This window comes from Paroedura picta, chromosome 2 (assembly GCF_049243985.1).
Source record: "Paroedura picta isolate Pp20150507F chromosome 2, Ppicta_v3.0, whole genome shotgun sequence".
Classification (NCBI taxonomy): domain Eukaryota; kingdom Metazoa; phylum Chordata; class Lepidosauria; order Squamata; family Gekkonidae; genus Paroedura; species Paroedura picta.
In genome coordinates, this window is record NC_135370.1 from 150,480,517 (window position 1) to 150,497,155 (window position 16,639).

Here is a 16,639-nt window from a genome sequence, read left to right on the forward strand (position 1 = left end):
CCTCTGCTCTCTCACTGCTGCATTTTAACACAACAATGAGAGCTGAGGGAAAAGATGATGCAGTGCTGGAACACAGACTGGTAAGATCTACCTGACAGAACTCTTGTGCTGCTGAATCATTCACCCCTCTGGATTCTTCTGCGTGGACAAGAAAATAAAGGAATGCGGCAATTTTGCAAGATCCAGCCATGTGTGGATCCAGCCCCAGTTAAGCCCTTTTTTCAACTGAGAAGAGAAGTAGGGTGATGCAGCTCCACTCGCCCATGAAATTCATCCGTTGACCTTGGGTCAGTCAGTCTTTCACGACTTAGCCCACCTCACAAGATTGTTGTGAGGGCAAAATGGGAGATGGGAGAACCACATATGCTGCCCTAAGCTGCTTGGTGGATGCAGGAGAAAATGCCTAATAGAGAGAGGCAGGCAGGTAGATACAATGAAAAGACATCACAGTTCAGAGGCTTCTCTAGAGGTCCCATTTATCTCAGCGTATAGATTGATAAGAGCCTCTTGTGGCGCAGAGTGGTAAGGCAGCAGATATGCAGTCTGAACCTCTGTCCATGAGGTTGGGAGTTCAATCCCAGCAGCAGGCTCAAGGTTGACTCAGCCTTCCATCCTTCCGAGGTCGGTAAAATGAGGACCCAGCTTGCTGGGGGGTAAACGGTAATGACTGGGGAAGGCACTGGCAAACCACCCCGTATGGAGTCTGCCAAGAAAACGCTGGAGGGCGTCACCCCAAGGGTCAGACATGACTCGGTGCTTGCACAGGGGATACCTTTATAGATTGATAGAGCATGGGAATGTACATTTAAACTTCCTGTTTAACTGTTGGTAAGCCAAATGCTCACCTGAAGAGGAACAGGAAGTATGAACATTCCAGTCAGCTGACGTGTACCTGTGAGTTAAGTGCCATCAAGTTGCTTTTGATTTGTGGCTGCCTGCCCAGTTCAGGATCCATGGACCATCACAACCCCTTTTCCCCCTCCAGACTGTTCCCCCTCCTGGGAACCCCCTGGCCATGCCTTTTGGCCTGAAGCCTCCACATTTCCTTTGCATGAGTTCCATTTTCTGGAGAGCAAAGCTGCCTTCTAGCTGGTGGTGACAAATACAGCCTAGCCTGTACTCTCCTTCCTTATAAACCAGATGCCACCTGGCAGTGGTGCCCACCTAGTACCACCTAGTCAAGATGTCAGTATACTGTGGGACATGCAGGTGCTCATGGCTGTACCATAGATCAAAAGAAACCAGTTGTCAACAAATAGTGGTCACAGGTTAGAACAAAATTGCACTTTGGTGGCAAAGTCAGCTGTGTTGTTGTCAGAAATCATCTTCCATATGAATTGTAATCAATCTTTGTGTGGGAAATTAGTATACAAGCCCTGATTGTATACAAAGCAGAGCAGGGAAAACAAGGTTCTCCTCTGCATTTTAACTGCTGGAAAAGAAGAAGCAGGTGGCAGGAAATAGACTTTGGAAGGAATGCTTTCTGTGAGCAGCAGGAAGTAGTCTCTGAAATCTGAGGGTAGGAGGTCTTTGTTTTCAGGCAGATGTCAGTGCCCCTAGAAGACCTGGGAACCATGGATCCCTTTCCCTCCCTTTTCTTTGAACCATGTATCTTGGATACAGCTATAGTGTCTGATTTGGTTTCTTAGTACCTCTCATATGCCGATGCAGTGTCCTGAACATTATTGATGTGGAACACATCTTCTAGCGTACCCCCTGAAATGGATGTGTCTACGGACATGACGTCCTTAGCTCTGCCCCAGGGAGTGTGCTAGAGAGATGGGGGGCGGCTGGCAGAAGAGGCCAAGGCTGCAGCCAAAGTGGTGGCCACGAGGCCTCTGTGGGCGGGGACGTGCGGCAGCAGGCCTAGCCAGCATCACCACATGAGAGAACAAGAAGGGGAGGGAGTCTCTGTGTGTGTCTGGGGGAGTGGGGAGGGACCAGGGAGTAGGTTAGGGAAACAAGTGGTAAAGGGTGCAAGGGCAGGGCAGAATGGGTAGGAGTGTGTGTGTGTTTGTGTGAATGAGAGAGGGGGGAGGGGGAAGGACCAAGGTATATGTTCCACATACCTCGTGAGAGTTGGGCTGTCAATAATTTTTTTCTGCAGAACACACCTCACAACAAAGTTAATGGCATGTTATTCAACTTATTTTTTTTTAAGTTAGTGGCAAGTTATTGGCCAACCTCTGCACAGGTAGGTCCATTGCATAGGTAGCAGATATTGCCAGTTTTAAGTCAGAGCTACAGTCTCTGTAACACTAAACAGTGCTCTATTCTGGTGTGTCGTTGTCCTGATTTTTAGCACATGAAGCTGTTTTGGGAACCCCTTTGATTCACATTTTATATATTCTTGCGAGATTTAGAAGTGAGCTAGTTAATCACCAGTTTTCTTCTTCTTCTTCTTCTTCTTCTTCTTCTTCTTCTTCTTCTTCTTCTTCTTCTTTCCCTGCCAAGTCACAGCTGACATTGTGACCCTGGTAATCCTTGGAGCTCTCCCATCCCATCGCCAATTAAACTCTGCTTTATGTAGTGACAGGTGACACCTAGTGGCCATTAGGGATAACTGTAAATACCAAAGAAAATAAACCACCTGTAGAGCTTCATCTGGTGACAGGTAGAAGGGGGGGGGGTCAGAGTTGGGACCTCACCAGTCTCAAAGCCAGGTCCCTGAGCAGCAGTCCAAGAGGGCTGGGGACAAGAAACATGAGACAAGCAATAGGAAGTACCCATAGGAAGGAACAAGGCAAGGCACCACTGACATCGCCACACTGTATTGCAATGTTCATTTGAAGTATTCGTTTATTTTCTTTACAACATTTGTGTGTTTTTCCATTACCCAGTTTTCATTCTTCCACAAAACCCCTTGTGAAACTAAAGGTTTATAAAAGAAAGTAGGCACAACATGAGTCAGGTTTGAAAACAGGGCTGGGGCAAGTTGGTAGCAAAGGGACAAGGTGGGCCACAAGGGCTTCTCTTTACAGGCCTAGCTTGGTCCTTCTCCAATGCCTTCTTTTGGAGTTGTATCTGATCTTATTGCCAGTTTTCATGCGGATCCATCGCGGAATCGGCTGGTTCCCCAAGGCAGCAAGCAATCAAAACATACATACAGACAGACAGACAGACAGACAGACAGACAGACAGACAGACAGACGCTTGCTCCTGGGGAGGAAAGCTATGGCAAATCTAGACAGCATCCTAAAAAGTAGAGACATCACCCTGCCAACAAAAGTGCATCTAGTCAAGGCTATGTTCTTCCCAGTTGCAATGTATGGCTGTGAAAGTTGGACCATAAGGAAGGCCAAACGTCAAAGAATTGAGGCTTTTGAACTCTGATGCTGGAGAAGACTCCTGCGAGTCCCTTGTACTGCAAGGTGAACAAACCGGTCAGTCCTAGAGGAGATCAGCCTGGACTGCTCCTTAGAAGGTCAGATCCTGAAGATGAAACTCAAATACTTTGGCTACCTCATGAGAAGGAAGGACTTTCTGGAGAAGAGCCTAATGCTGGGAGTGATTGAGGGCAAAAGAAGAAGGGGACGACAGAGAATGAGGTGGCTGGATGGAGTCACTGAAGCAGTAGGTGCAAATTTAAATGGCTCCGGGGAATGGTAGAGGACAGGAAGGCCCGGAGGATCATTGTCCATGGGTCGTGATGGGTCGGACACGACTTCGCACCTAACAACAACAACATATATATATACACACATACATATATATACATACATACATATACATATATATACATACATACACGTGTACATACAACAGATGCTAGAAAGGGTGGATGGGAGAGGGTATTGTGTGGTAGTGTGTTTGTGACAGGGGTATTGTAGGTGGTTGGGCAGAAGGGATGGGAGAGTAGGGGCAGAATTCTCCAGGTCTGGAAACAGCAGGAGAAGTCTTCCAAAGCTTAACAGGCACTGCCTGCTGGCCATAGCAGAGTTCCTATTGAGGTTTAAGGGCGCAGAGTTAACCCCCCCTCCTTGGGCATCTGGGGAATTAGATGAGAGGCATGGAGCTGAATCATCTGCTTGACCAGCTGTATGTTCCTTGGGCCAGCGGTGCAGCGGTCTTTCCTCCCCTCCCGCATGGGGGCAGCGGGGTTTGCGCCTTCCGATTGGCCCCTTACCCAACTGGCTGGAATTTGTGTCAGTCTGGCTGAGGGGCCAATCGTTGCCCCCCCATCCTTGACTGGCCCTGCCCCTTTCTCCTCCCACTTAGACCTTAATGAATTATTTATACCGCTCCCGGAGCGGTTTACAGATATATACTCTATAAAATGGTATATAAAATGGTAATGACTGGGGAAGGGAATGGCAAACCATCCTGTATTGAATCTGCCAAGAAAATGTTACAGGGCGTCACCCTCAGGGTCAGATGTGACTCGGTGCTTGCACAGGAAATACCTTTACCTTTATATATCTATATCTATATCTATATCTATACCTTTATCTATACACACACACACACAAGCCCATTGCATACAAAATGCAATGGGCAGTAGCGGGGGCTGGGATGGAAAGCAGGAATGGGGGGGGAGGCGAGGCACCTTGGTGCACCGTGGAGGTCCTCAGGCAAGTTCCTCAGGCATGTTGGCATCGGGGCCAAGGCCCCCTCCCATGCAACCCCAGGCCCCCTCCCCGGCGGCAAGCACACGGCTTCCCCTCGGCTTGCCGAGCACACCTGCCACCTCTTCCAACTGAGAAGCCTTCAGATGGCATTGCCTATCTGGAGGAACTGAGTACATCTGCAGAATAAGCCCTCCAAACTTCAGTGACTTTTTAATCCATTGATTACTTCATTTCTGTAAATTCAGGGGGGTAGCCCAATGAAGTATGCATGCACACAAAAGCTTATACCTGCAATTAAACTTTGATTTTGTTCGTTTTAAAGGTTCCACTGGACCCAAACTTTGTTCTATTGCTACATTTCTTCTAAGCCTTCTCATGAAGCCTCAAATGTTAGAAATGTAGATGGGTAACTTGGGACTCGGAATAGCAATAAAATTAATTGGAACTGTTTTATTTATTGGGTGTACATTTAATTAGATGTAATTGTACCTTTTAAAATATTAATTTGGTGCTCCATCAACTCTGCAGAAGGAGAGAGAATGCAAATTTCCTTGTTGCTGCCCTACCCTAGTAGATTCCAGAAATTGCATACCTATCTAATCCTTGGCCCTGCTGCTCACTGTGTAGTACAGATGTCAGCTCTGTGGACATTTTGTGCATAAAGCATAAGTCATTTGGGAGAGGATGGTGAAGCAGGAGTCCAGAAACCATTCTGATAGTAGACTATAAGGAGCTTAGCAGACTCAATAGACCTGACGAGTGCTCCCTTGCCAAAGTCTGGTGGGCCACAATCAGATCATGAATGGGAGAGCTGCAAAGAAGACTGGGGCAACTAGATGGAGGAAGGCAAAGGTGAAAACACCTCTGTTCATCTCTTGCCTTGAAAACCTCATGGCCCTGGAATCACCATGAGTCAGTTGCACCTTGATGGACCATTACTGTGGTTGTCATTTTAACTATATTATTTCAGAAGCTCAACCAAGATAAGAATACAAGAGAAGCATTTGTGAAGGTAATACTGTGCATGACAGCCAGTAACTGAACTTGCCCTTTATCCAGGTGGCTGCTTCGATTATCCGAATTCATCTGAACCAACCAACTCAGGGAATGCTCTGAGAGCATCTTGGCAGAGCTTAGCAGCTGCATTTTCTCCTGTGGTGGTAATGAAAAACACAGTAGTCGGACAGGTAAGATAAAGGTTCAGGTGGGTAGACTTGTTGGCCTTCAACAGTAGAACAAAGTATGAGTCCACTGGCATCTTTAAGACCAACAAAGTTTAATTCTGTGAAGAAGCTTTCATGGGCATGCCTACTTCATCAGATGCATATGATAAAAGTTATCCCATTTCATATTTTGAATGCACAGTGTGATTTTTATGTGTTTGATGAACGATCATAGTCGATCGTGTCACTTTTCTCCTAAAACAATCCAGCAGCAGTAGTTAAAGGAGAAACATTTCAGCAAATTCATTCTCAACAACAACATACTAGGGAATTGTACAGAGTCATGCATAAGGTTGCCTTGTTTTTGAAAGGACCAAATGATCATCTTCAATAGAGAAGTAAAAACCTCTGCAAATGTCATTAAAAAAATGTCATTAAAAAAATCTAATATGCATGCAGGGGTTGAGCACTGAGGGGGTTAATGTTTGAGGATTATGACTTTTAAAAAATTAGGTGGTCAAAACATTGTTCTAACTTGACCTATGGCTGACCTGGCTGCTGTCTTATGTCTCCCAACAACATCCAGGTTGTACTACTGCAACTTGTTCCAGCATGGTGCAAAAACTTCAACCGGAGGAGAACAGGGCTGCTCGAATCCTGACTGGCAATGAACACAATTAAAGCAAGTGCCTTTCCAATTGCACTGGAACTAACTTAAGTGGACATTGTGGATCTTTAACACCCTTGAAATGGCTTGGTTCTGAAGGCCCAGAAGGCCCACCTCCAGCTTAGCTTTATCAATTCTGCCAACCACTAAGATCAGTTGGTCAAGTCTTTCTGTAGGAATTTGAAATTAGGTTGGCAGGGACATGAGGGAGGGACCTAGATGGCATCTCTCCTCCAGTGATGTTGGCCCTGTCTTTCCAGATCTTTCCAACTTTGTTTATTATATCACAGTTTCTCCTAGAGGAGATCAGCCCTGCCTGATCCTGGAGGCCAGATCCTGAAGATGAAGCTCAAATACTTTGGCCACCTCATGAGAAGGAAGGACTCCCTGGAGAAGAGCCTAATGCTGGGAGCGGCTGAGGGCAAAAGAAGAAGGTGACGACAGAGAATGGGGTGGCTGGATGGAGTCACTGAAGCAGTAGGTGCAAATTTAATTGGATTCCGGGGAATGGTAGAGGACAGGAAGGCCTGGAGGATCATTGTCCATGGGGTCACGATGGGTCAGACACGACTTCGCACCTAACAACAACAATCACAGTTTCTTTTTCTATCATGGAACATAAGGCGGCCTAACTGTATCCCAGCAGGTTTCCTATCCAGGACTGATTAGACCCGCCTTTCTCTACTTTTTTTACCATTGAGAAACCCCTGAAACATTCTTCAGGCTTCAACAAATCTTAGAAGTGGCTTGATCATGCAGAACATGATTGGGAAGCATAGCTGTATATATACCTACCTGGGGTCCCTCCCCTTCCCACCCTCTCCAGGCCCATCATTAGCCATATTGGCCATATCAACCGATAAATGTTAAACCCTGGTTGAGAAAACCTGGATTAGACCTTTGATCTGATTAACATCATGCCCGTGGCTATGAACCAGGACATGTTCATGCCAAATTTTGACTTGTGAACTCGTTTGTGCTCATCCCTAGTCTCATATTGTGGTTTAAAATTTTCCCAAAGAATCATGAACCTTCTGTGCAATGACACCTGAATGGATCAGGAGACTTGGCCCTTTTCAGCTTGCTAAAGAGCCTTCACGTGATTGTAGTCTTGTAGCCCCATGAAAACATCTATGCTCTGAAAACCTTTTGCTTTCTAAGGGTTGTTTTCAAAATCAGTCCAGTGTATGCATATCTGTCATCAAGCTGAAGAAATACATCTAATGTTTCAAAGATGAATGAATGGAATCCACCTTCTGGCCACAAAATCATTTTTAGGCGGGTTATACTGAATCTGGCGAGGTGATTGGGAGACAAATGTGGACAGGAGGATGGGTTCAACCTTTTAAAGTGTTTATGTGGGTAAGTGAACAGAATCTTTGGCCAAGCTGAAAGCCATGTGGTAGTCCGAGGCAGAGACTAGTCACTGTTAAACCAAATGCACATCAACATTACCCAATCTATGGCTCACATTATGCCAAGAACAGAAGGAAAGAAGGCCATGCTGAGCCAGAGAAGCCTACAGGCACTGAATAATTTTAAAATACTTGGAATTTTTTCAAGCATTTCAGGTATCAGAGCAAGCTTTGGCTCCATATACCAGGTTTACTAGCCCAACCTCAGCAGATTCATTTTCAGTTAAAAGAAACCCGTCCGTTAAGTTTCCCCCAAAGAGAAGCATTATTTGGAGGGGGGGGGTTATTATGGGATTCATTTGTGCTCATCTTTTTAAAAATCCCATCTTATCTCCTGTCTATTCTAATTAATTCTTTTGAACAGGGAGTCTTCTGTGCCCAGTAATAGAATACTAGGAAATCTCTGAATGCATTAGTAGATTATACCGGTTGGTTCTCTGCTTCTGTGAACATAGGAATTGTTTTTCTCAGAAGCTGGCTGCAGTTTGAGTTCATTTTGGTTGCTCAGAATGCTGAACTGGTTTACAGTTGTCTCTGTCTCTACCTCATTAATACTTCCTTAACCTCCTGGAAAAATCACACCTTTAAATTCAAGAAGTGCTTTTGCCACTTCCAAGACTGCCTCAAGTGCAGTCGACTTTCAACTCTTGTCCTGCAGATCATAAAAACATAGTAGTGATCTTTAATTTCTATCATTGCAAGTGATGTTCATCACAAAGGTTTTCCTAGTGTTGTTAACAAAGCTCTCTGCTGCAGTGGCTTGCAACTTGAATTATTGGGGAAATCCCAGTCTCTACCACTGAGTGCTACAAAAGATCATGTGGCACCTTATTTGGGTGGGGGGTTGTGACTGCAGCACTGTGCAAGTGCACAGCTACCAACTGGCTAACAGAAACAGGTTTGGCCACAGGTGAGGGCATCTCTTATTAGTACCAGATTATACCAGCCATTTGGAGGCTGTGACTGTACTCTGTGCCTCATATCGTGGCCCCAACCTGGTAGAATGAGCCCTCCCATTCAGGAGAAAGTTGAGCACCAGGATCAGGCCATTTCAGTTGCAGAGCCTCAGGATCCCCTTTCCCAGGAGCAGCATTTTGGAGGGCATTGTGAACTGCAACAGGACAGAGGAGTGAGACATTGGTGCTCCATGGATGGATATTGTTCCTACCCCAGAAGGGCTCATTTTTTCTGTGTTTCCTGAGTTCCAAGCTGGTACTACTCCGGGCTATTTAAAGTGCATTTTAGGAAACTAACAGAAGCCTCTCGCATAAAGTTCCTCGCAGTTTTCTCCAGTCTGTGGTTTCCTATTCCTTTGATTAAGTGTAGCAAGAGTTTATGTGATGGATTTCGAAAATGTTGTACCATCTTCTGTTTCTACTCAGTGTCTTCTACTTTTTGCTAATGGCCATTCGATTACTGCAATCCAAAGTTCAGCAGTGGTTGCAAAAAGCTTTGGTCTATCTGAAAATGCATGGCCATTTTTTCCTCTCTTTCCATTTAATGTTTTTTAAGGAAAGACTGTTTAAAGTGAAATGGCTTCTAGGTATTAGATGCTTGTCAGTAATGACGATATGATATGACCTTTCAGCACATACAAATGTCCCTTTCCCCCCCTGAGGAACTCATGGGTTTAATGGGCAACTTTCTGCATGCATTTCAGTGGTTCTACTAAATGCTCTTCTGGTCTTTTTTTCATCTTCTTTACATTAGTCAAGGTAATTCTACTCCCCCTCCCCCTCCCCCTCTCTCTCTGCCATCACATTTTCAGTCTTGGACTATACAGCCTTTGTGGAAGAGAATTCAAGCTCACCAACCACTTCTTCGTCTATCCGTTCCTTCTGCTGTAACCTTCAAACAAGTAGGGAAAAGAAAGGTGATTTGTCTGTTCTCCTGCCCATCTTGAACTAATATGCAAAGATCACTCTACGACCATACAAACAGGACCTGGAGAAGCGGCTCTCTACCAGCAGGACAGGCACATCTCCAAACCAAGTAAGCTCCTTCCCTTCTGGCCTTTGCCACCGGGGACCACTTGCTTTGAGACCTTCGTGGAACTTTTGTTGAACAGAAATGCAGCAGCTGTTCATAGATTTCAGCACATCTCTGTTACTTAGTCAATGGCTCTAGGTTGTGCCCCAGCATTGTCTACACCTGCTTCCCCCACATCAGAAAGTCCAGCACAGGATGTAGCACAGTCTGCCCTGTGAAATCCACTTGTGTCAGAGAAGGAACTCAACAGCTCTTCCAACCTGCCATTCCCACGGTCAAGCAGGAATAAATGTCTTCAGAACACATTGGTGGTGCTGCACAAGTCTGGACTGCTGGATATCACACTGAAAACCAAGATGCTGATATATCGGAACCTCATGACCCAGGTGGAACTGGACTCACTGAAGCAGCAAACACAGCTGTTCATGGAAGCACTTAAGAACTTCAAAGGTGGACTGAACAAGTGGCAACCAAATAAAGCAACAAACAGCTTGTTGACCTCTCCAGATATCTAGTGCAAAAGTCACTTGAAGTATCTGTTGTAATAAATAATACTAAAAAGCTGCTACTTGAATGCCTCACATCCTACTATCATTCATTCATTCATTCATTCATTCATTCATTCATTCATTCATTCATTCATTCATTCATTCATTCAGTTGCATGTTATTGGATCACTGGCCCAAACCAAAAGCTTAGTAGAAAAACTCCATTTTACAAACTCTGTGGAATTGTACCAATTCCATCAGAGTTCAGATCTCCTGGGAGCTCATTCCAGTAGGGATTGGGATTGAAAACATCCTGCAGCTCCGTGCATGCATGGTTCCTCTCCTACATTGCCTCTCCCCTGCTCCTCCCCCCCACATGCAACACGCATGCGCCGACTGCGTCACGTGGCTGGACCCGGCCCTGTCGCCCCCTCACCACCCACCCCCACCCACTCCAGCGCTGCCTCGCCGCGGCTCGAGCCGCCCCAAGCCCCGATGATTGCCCGGGGACTCCCCGCGACCACCAGATGCGGCGCCACGAGCCGCCCGAAGACCCCACCATTTCCCTGGGACTCCCAGGAACTGCTGGCCCACCTCCACGCCGCTGCTCTCTGGTACGCGCCGCCACGGGGTCGCATCCCAGTCACCGCCCACCACCCGGCCTCCGCTCACCCTAGCGCCCGCTGTATTCACACAACAGTGGGCTTAATTTCTAGTTCTTTTATAAAAGAACCACTGGGGAGCATGAGTCTGTAAAGCCAACACTATTGGCTTCATGAATTCTTTCTCTGCTTTTGGTCATATTATTCCACATTGCTTTAGACATGCCAACTTACAAAAAAAGGATCTTGATGTTGAAAGGCTACCCCAGTATTACTGACAAATCTCTCCTCTAGAGGTAACCCTGGTCTCCTCAGCTTTGGCTGCAGTTTCTCTTTTTTGGTTGATCCCAGCTGTGTGGTATCAACAGCCTGTAGGAGGAAATTTAAGCCAGCATTCTTTGGCACCCAGTCATACAATCTGGCCTTGTGATGGTGAAATCATAGCTGGTCTTGGAAAATAAATGTCTGTAGAGGAATTTTACAGAGCTGCTAATTGAAGGCTCTTTGGGCATTATTGAACACTGTGCATCACAGCTGCCAAAGAACAGGTGTGTCCTCAAGTCAAAAAGTCATTGACTCCACTCACTTCGGATGTCTTCATCGTGTTCCTTTAATGTGTAAATTGTTCATTGTTACAGCCTGTTCTCCAAGCTGTTAGAGCAATTCTGATTTTTAATTACTTTTAGGGATCTTTGGGTAGGAGAATGGCTTTTTGTTTTCTACACGGATTGCAAAGAACAAAATGTTAAATATGCCTCGAAACGTCATTTGGTGTGATACAATTTGTCCAAGCCTGAAATGGCCAGAGAGTTTCCGAAGGAAGAATGAGGCAAGTAAAAACTCTTGCTCAGCCTTTCTCAACTTTTTTTACTGTGGTAAAGGTAAAGGTATCCCCTGTGCAAGCACCGAGTCATGTCTGACCCTTGGGGTGACGCCCTCTAGCGTTTTCATGGCAGACTCAATACGGGGTGGTTTGCCAGTGCCTTCCCCAGTCATTACCGTTTACCCCCCAGCAAGCTGGGTACTCATTTTACCGACCTCGGAAGGATGGAAGGCTGAGTCAACCTTGAGCCGGCTGCTGGGATTGAACTCCCAGCCTCATGGGCAGAGCTTTCAGACTGCATGTCTGCTGCCATACCACTCTGTGCCACAAGAGGCTCTTTACTGTTGAGAAACCCCTAAAACATTCTTCAGGCTGTTGAGAAACCCCAGAAGTGGCACAATCATGCAGAATATGGCTGGGAAGCTGAGCTGTGTACCTGGGGCCCCTCCCCTTTCTACCCCCTCCAGGCTCATCATTGGCCATGGGGGATGGGGTCAACATGACCATATATGGTCATATCACCCAATAAACATTTAACACATTTTAATAATAAACTCCCACCCATTTGGGAAACCTTTCTAGGGCTGTCAAGAAACCCCAGGGTTTCACAAAACCCTGGTCAAGAAAGCCTGCTCTAGCTAGAGGCTTGGAGAACATGCCTTTCTACACTCTTCTTAATTTTGGTCATCATGGGCTGCCAAGATCTGTGGCTTGGTGTACCCAGCTTGGTGTGGTGGTTAGGAGTGCGGACTTCTAATCTGGCGAGCTCCCCCACATGCAGCCAGCTGGGTGACCTTGGGCTCGCCATAGCACTGATAAAGCTGTTCTGACCAAGCAGTGATATCAGGGCTCTCTCAGCCTCACCCACCCCACAGGGTGTCTGTTGTGGGAAGAGGAAAGGGAAGGCGAAAGCTGCTTTGAAATTCCTTTGGGTAGAGAGAAGCAGCATATAAGAACCAACTCTTCTTCTGCTTCTGCTATCCCACTAAAATTTACCATGGGCTGTAGGATGCAACATTCTGCTCCCCTACCACAAATCAGAAGCTCCGCCCCTAATGCTGCATGTGGGGAAAAGGTCCCCACAGGGATTTGGGGGGGGGATTGTAGGGCTTCAACAGTTGGGTAGCACTTGCAGCAGTCTTCCCCCTTTTGGGCATATGCACCCATTTAACAACTTTCACAGGTTCCTAATGAAGGGGTGCACTTGCACATTGTGAAATGTGGAACTTAAGTCATCACTATCTGTATCAAAGGTAATCAAACTGCGGCCCTCCAGATGTCCACGGACTACAATTCCCATGAGCCCCTGCCAGCGAATGCTGGCAGGGGCTCATGGGAATTGTAGTCCATGGACATCTGGAGGGCCGCAGTTTGACTACCCCTGATCTGTATTGTAACGCATAGTCAGATTCCTGCCGTTTTCCTGTGGAGATGACATTTAAACTGTACATTTTTTTAAAAAAAATTGCCGCTACCAAGCAGCCAGACTGCAGTGTGACAGTGAAGGATGGTGGAAAGCCCCTGCAATCACTAGCTGATGATAGTATGGAGACTTGGTCATTTCCCCCGCTGTTCCCAGTTGCCATTTTTGGAAGCATTACAGAAACATTATTCAGGACTTCTGTAATTCGGTGCTACTGAGCCTTACAGAAACATCAGATGGCAAGGATGTCTTATCGTAGCTGTAGATTTCTAGAACCGATGTACATGAAGCTGTGGAAGCTACACACACTTTTTTGGGCCAGTGTGGTGTGGTGGTTAAGAGAGCTGGCCTCTAATCTGGAGAGCTGGGTTGGATCCCCCACTCATCCACATGTAGCCTGCTAGATGACCTTGGGCCACTCACAGGTCCCCCAGTTTTGCTACTTATTCAAAGTAATGTGAGCGCATTTCAATATATGCAGATAGCTCTGCATAGTCAAGAAGCAGTTGTCCCCCTTCTGATATGCTCATGTTTGATGCTTCAGCCAGACGGAATTACGCCCCTCTTGTAACTGGAAAAATCACAAGTAGCTGCACCTTTCCCCTCATAGCTATTTGTTATGGCAGACTATGCTGTGGGGAGGGGCAAGGCAAAGGGGAACGGGGCAATCAGCTCTCCCAAAAAGCAACAACATTGATACTGGCATGTCCTTGATGGTAATGTGGGCACATGTCCTGGCAGCATATGCTCTGGGGTTGCTGGGTTAATGTTTCCTGCTGTCTTCTAGCCAATTCTAAGAACCAGCAGCAGCAGAAGAGTTGGTTCTTATATGCTGCTTTTCTCTATCCAAAGGAGTCTCAGATTGGCTTATATTTGCCTCCTCTTTCCTCTCCCCACAACAGACACCCTGTGAGGGAGGTGAGGCTGAGAGAGCCCCGAGATTATTGCTCAGTCAGAACAGCTTTATCAGCGCTGTGACAAACTCAAGGCCACCCAGCTGGCTGTATGTGGGGGAGTGCAGAATCAAACCCAGCTCACCAGATTAGAAGTCCACACTCCTAACCACTACACCAAGTGCTGAGAACAAACCTCTTAAAAGAGCTGTTCAGGTTCAAAACTGACTATAGTGTGTGTGTCTGCTAAGCCTCTTACATTGATCTCCATAGGGGGATGGAGAGGTCATGTTCCAATCTCCCCCCCCCCCCCCGGTTTCCTTTCTTATGTTCAGTCAGTTAAACACAAGGGAGAGATTGACTGAGGCTTCTATCACAACCTCATCTTATACTGCTGCTGTATATTCAAATGGGTAGCGTATTCACACGGCCATGTGAGGAGTTCTTAGTCTGAGGAAGAGTGCTTGCACTTGAAAGCTCAAGCCCTGAATAAATCTTTGTTGGTCTTAAAGGTGCTACTGGACTCTGATTTTATTGTGCTGCTGTATATGTTGCACAACATTTGGCAGCACTTCCAGAGATCTCCTTTGAACCAGTTTGCCAGACCCAGCAAGGGACCTCTTGAAGGAGCTGCCATTAGCCCATGGTTCGGAGCTAATACCCTTGTATCTACGGCAGTGCCAACCTTCCCTTCCTCAGAGGGCTTCCAGGTGGCATTCAAGCATCCCCCCTCCCTATTTGATCTTTGCAACCTCCCTGTAAAAGGGGAATTAGGCTGAGAGAGGATGACTGACCTACAGGCCCCCTATTACCTTCATGGTTCCCCATGATATTTCAAAAGGCCTTGCAACCCACTAAGGAACAGCTTTTGGGGGGCTGGTAGACAGAAGACAGCAACAGGAGATGGGAAAGTCACTGTTTAGTCTCACAGCTGTACTCACACTACATAGAAAATGTTTTTAGAGAAATATGTAAGAAGAGTCACTGGGTGGGGGAGAAGAAATCAGAGCAAAGAAAGGCTAGGGGGTGATGTAAGAAACTGTGAAGGTCACAAACCAGTGGGGGAACATTTTACCCTTCTGGCATATACTGTTGCAGATCTGAGAATCATTGATCTCCCCCCCCCCAAAAAAAAAGTTCAACAGAAGACACTGCGAAAGTGTTGCATTAGAATTTATCAGGAAATTAATAACTCACTTTGGCCTACACGAGATTTGGGTGTCTTTGCTCACTTTATTTTCTAATGGGTTTTTAGGTATTTTAACTGGTTGTTCTTAACATGTATCACACTGTAATCTTTTACGGATCGTTGGATTTCTTAGCTTCAGCCTTTTTCTTCCTTGCTTAGTGGCTTTTTCAACTTCCTTGCACTTTGTTGACCTTCAGCCCATGAGGGTCTGGAACCTCTCTCATCATCCATTCTGACAGATTCAAATGAGTCGCCGTGTTGGTCTGAAGTAGCACAATAAAATCAGAGTCCAGTAGCACCTTTAAGACCAACAAAGATTTATTCAAGGCATGAGCTTTCAAGTCTGATGAAGGGTCCTTGTACTCGAAAGCTCATGCCTTGAATAAATCTTTGTTGGTCTTAAAGGTGCCACTGGACTCTGATTTTATCATCCATTCTGTTTATCAACCAAATCTGTTCCCTATACAGGAAATTACACCTGAAAGACTCCTAACAAGAGTCATAAACATCGTGTCCCTGGCATGATTCCTCCCCCCACACTCCAGTAATTTTTCTTCTAAATTCTCTGAAACGTGTGACCTTCTAATGTTTCCAGTAAGCATCTAAAGAAGAGAGCTCAGACTCCTGAGAGGTCATGCTGGACTAAATACTGTTAGTCCTTAAGATCCCACTGCTGTCCTGTTTTTATTTTCCTTCTTATTAGCTCATAACATTTGAATCTTCTTCAGATGGCGTCAGACCGAAGTCTGGGGAAAGGGAGCTTTCCTATCACCTACTTCCTACTACCTGGTTTTAATTGGGAATGCCGGGGAGTGATCTTGGAACCGTCTGCACTGCAGAGCAGATGCTCAGAGCACTGAGCCACAGCCCTTCAACTTTCCCTTGAGCTTTCATCACCAAGAACCTTCTAGCTGACTGCGTGAGCTTCTCTCTGTGCCCTATTTAAAAAGGGGGGGGGAGATCTGAGGTGAGCACCCCAGTCGGCCTCACAAGCGCTTCAGCATCTCCTGGGCTGCCTGTGACTCCTCAGCCTGTCAGTGCCGAGATGCTGGTGCTGCATCAAAGCAAACCCCAGAAGCTCTGCAAGGCTTCTTAATTTTTTTAACTTCAGCTACTGCAGGGAGCTGACGTCAATCCCAAGGCACGTGCAGAAAGCCCCTTTGTTCTCCAGAATGCATTAGCCTTGGGAGGGTTTACATATAAATTATTGTCACCGTCTGAGTGGTGTCAGGACTATTGTTTGTCTAATTGTTGTTATTGTTATTATTTTGCATATGGACCACAGGACTTTTCCTACATATAAACTCAGGGCGAAGGGCAGTTCTGGGAATCTGCACAGCTCTGCTTTCGGCTGGCACCATCTAGGTGGACTTTTCTGGACAAGGCATCCACTTCATCTTGCAAGTCGCGCCTGGTTAA

General features: G+C 46.2%; 1 protein-coding gene across 1 annotated transcript; it reads left to right on the forward strand.

Annotated features, from left to right (window-relative positions):
• Positions 1–5,404: 5,404 nt before the first annotated feature.
• Positions 5,405–10,317, forward strand: CIPC (CLOCK interacting pacemaker). Its single transcript, XM_077319103.1, is given in 6 exon segments — positions 5,405–5,420; positions 5,628–5,755; positions 8,898–8,907; positions 9,568–9,660; positions 9,663–9,872; positions 9,875–10,317. Coding segments are annotated over 6 exon segments (900 nt in total).
• The last annotated feature ends 6,322 nt before the right edge of the window (positions 10,318–16,639 follow it).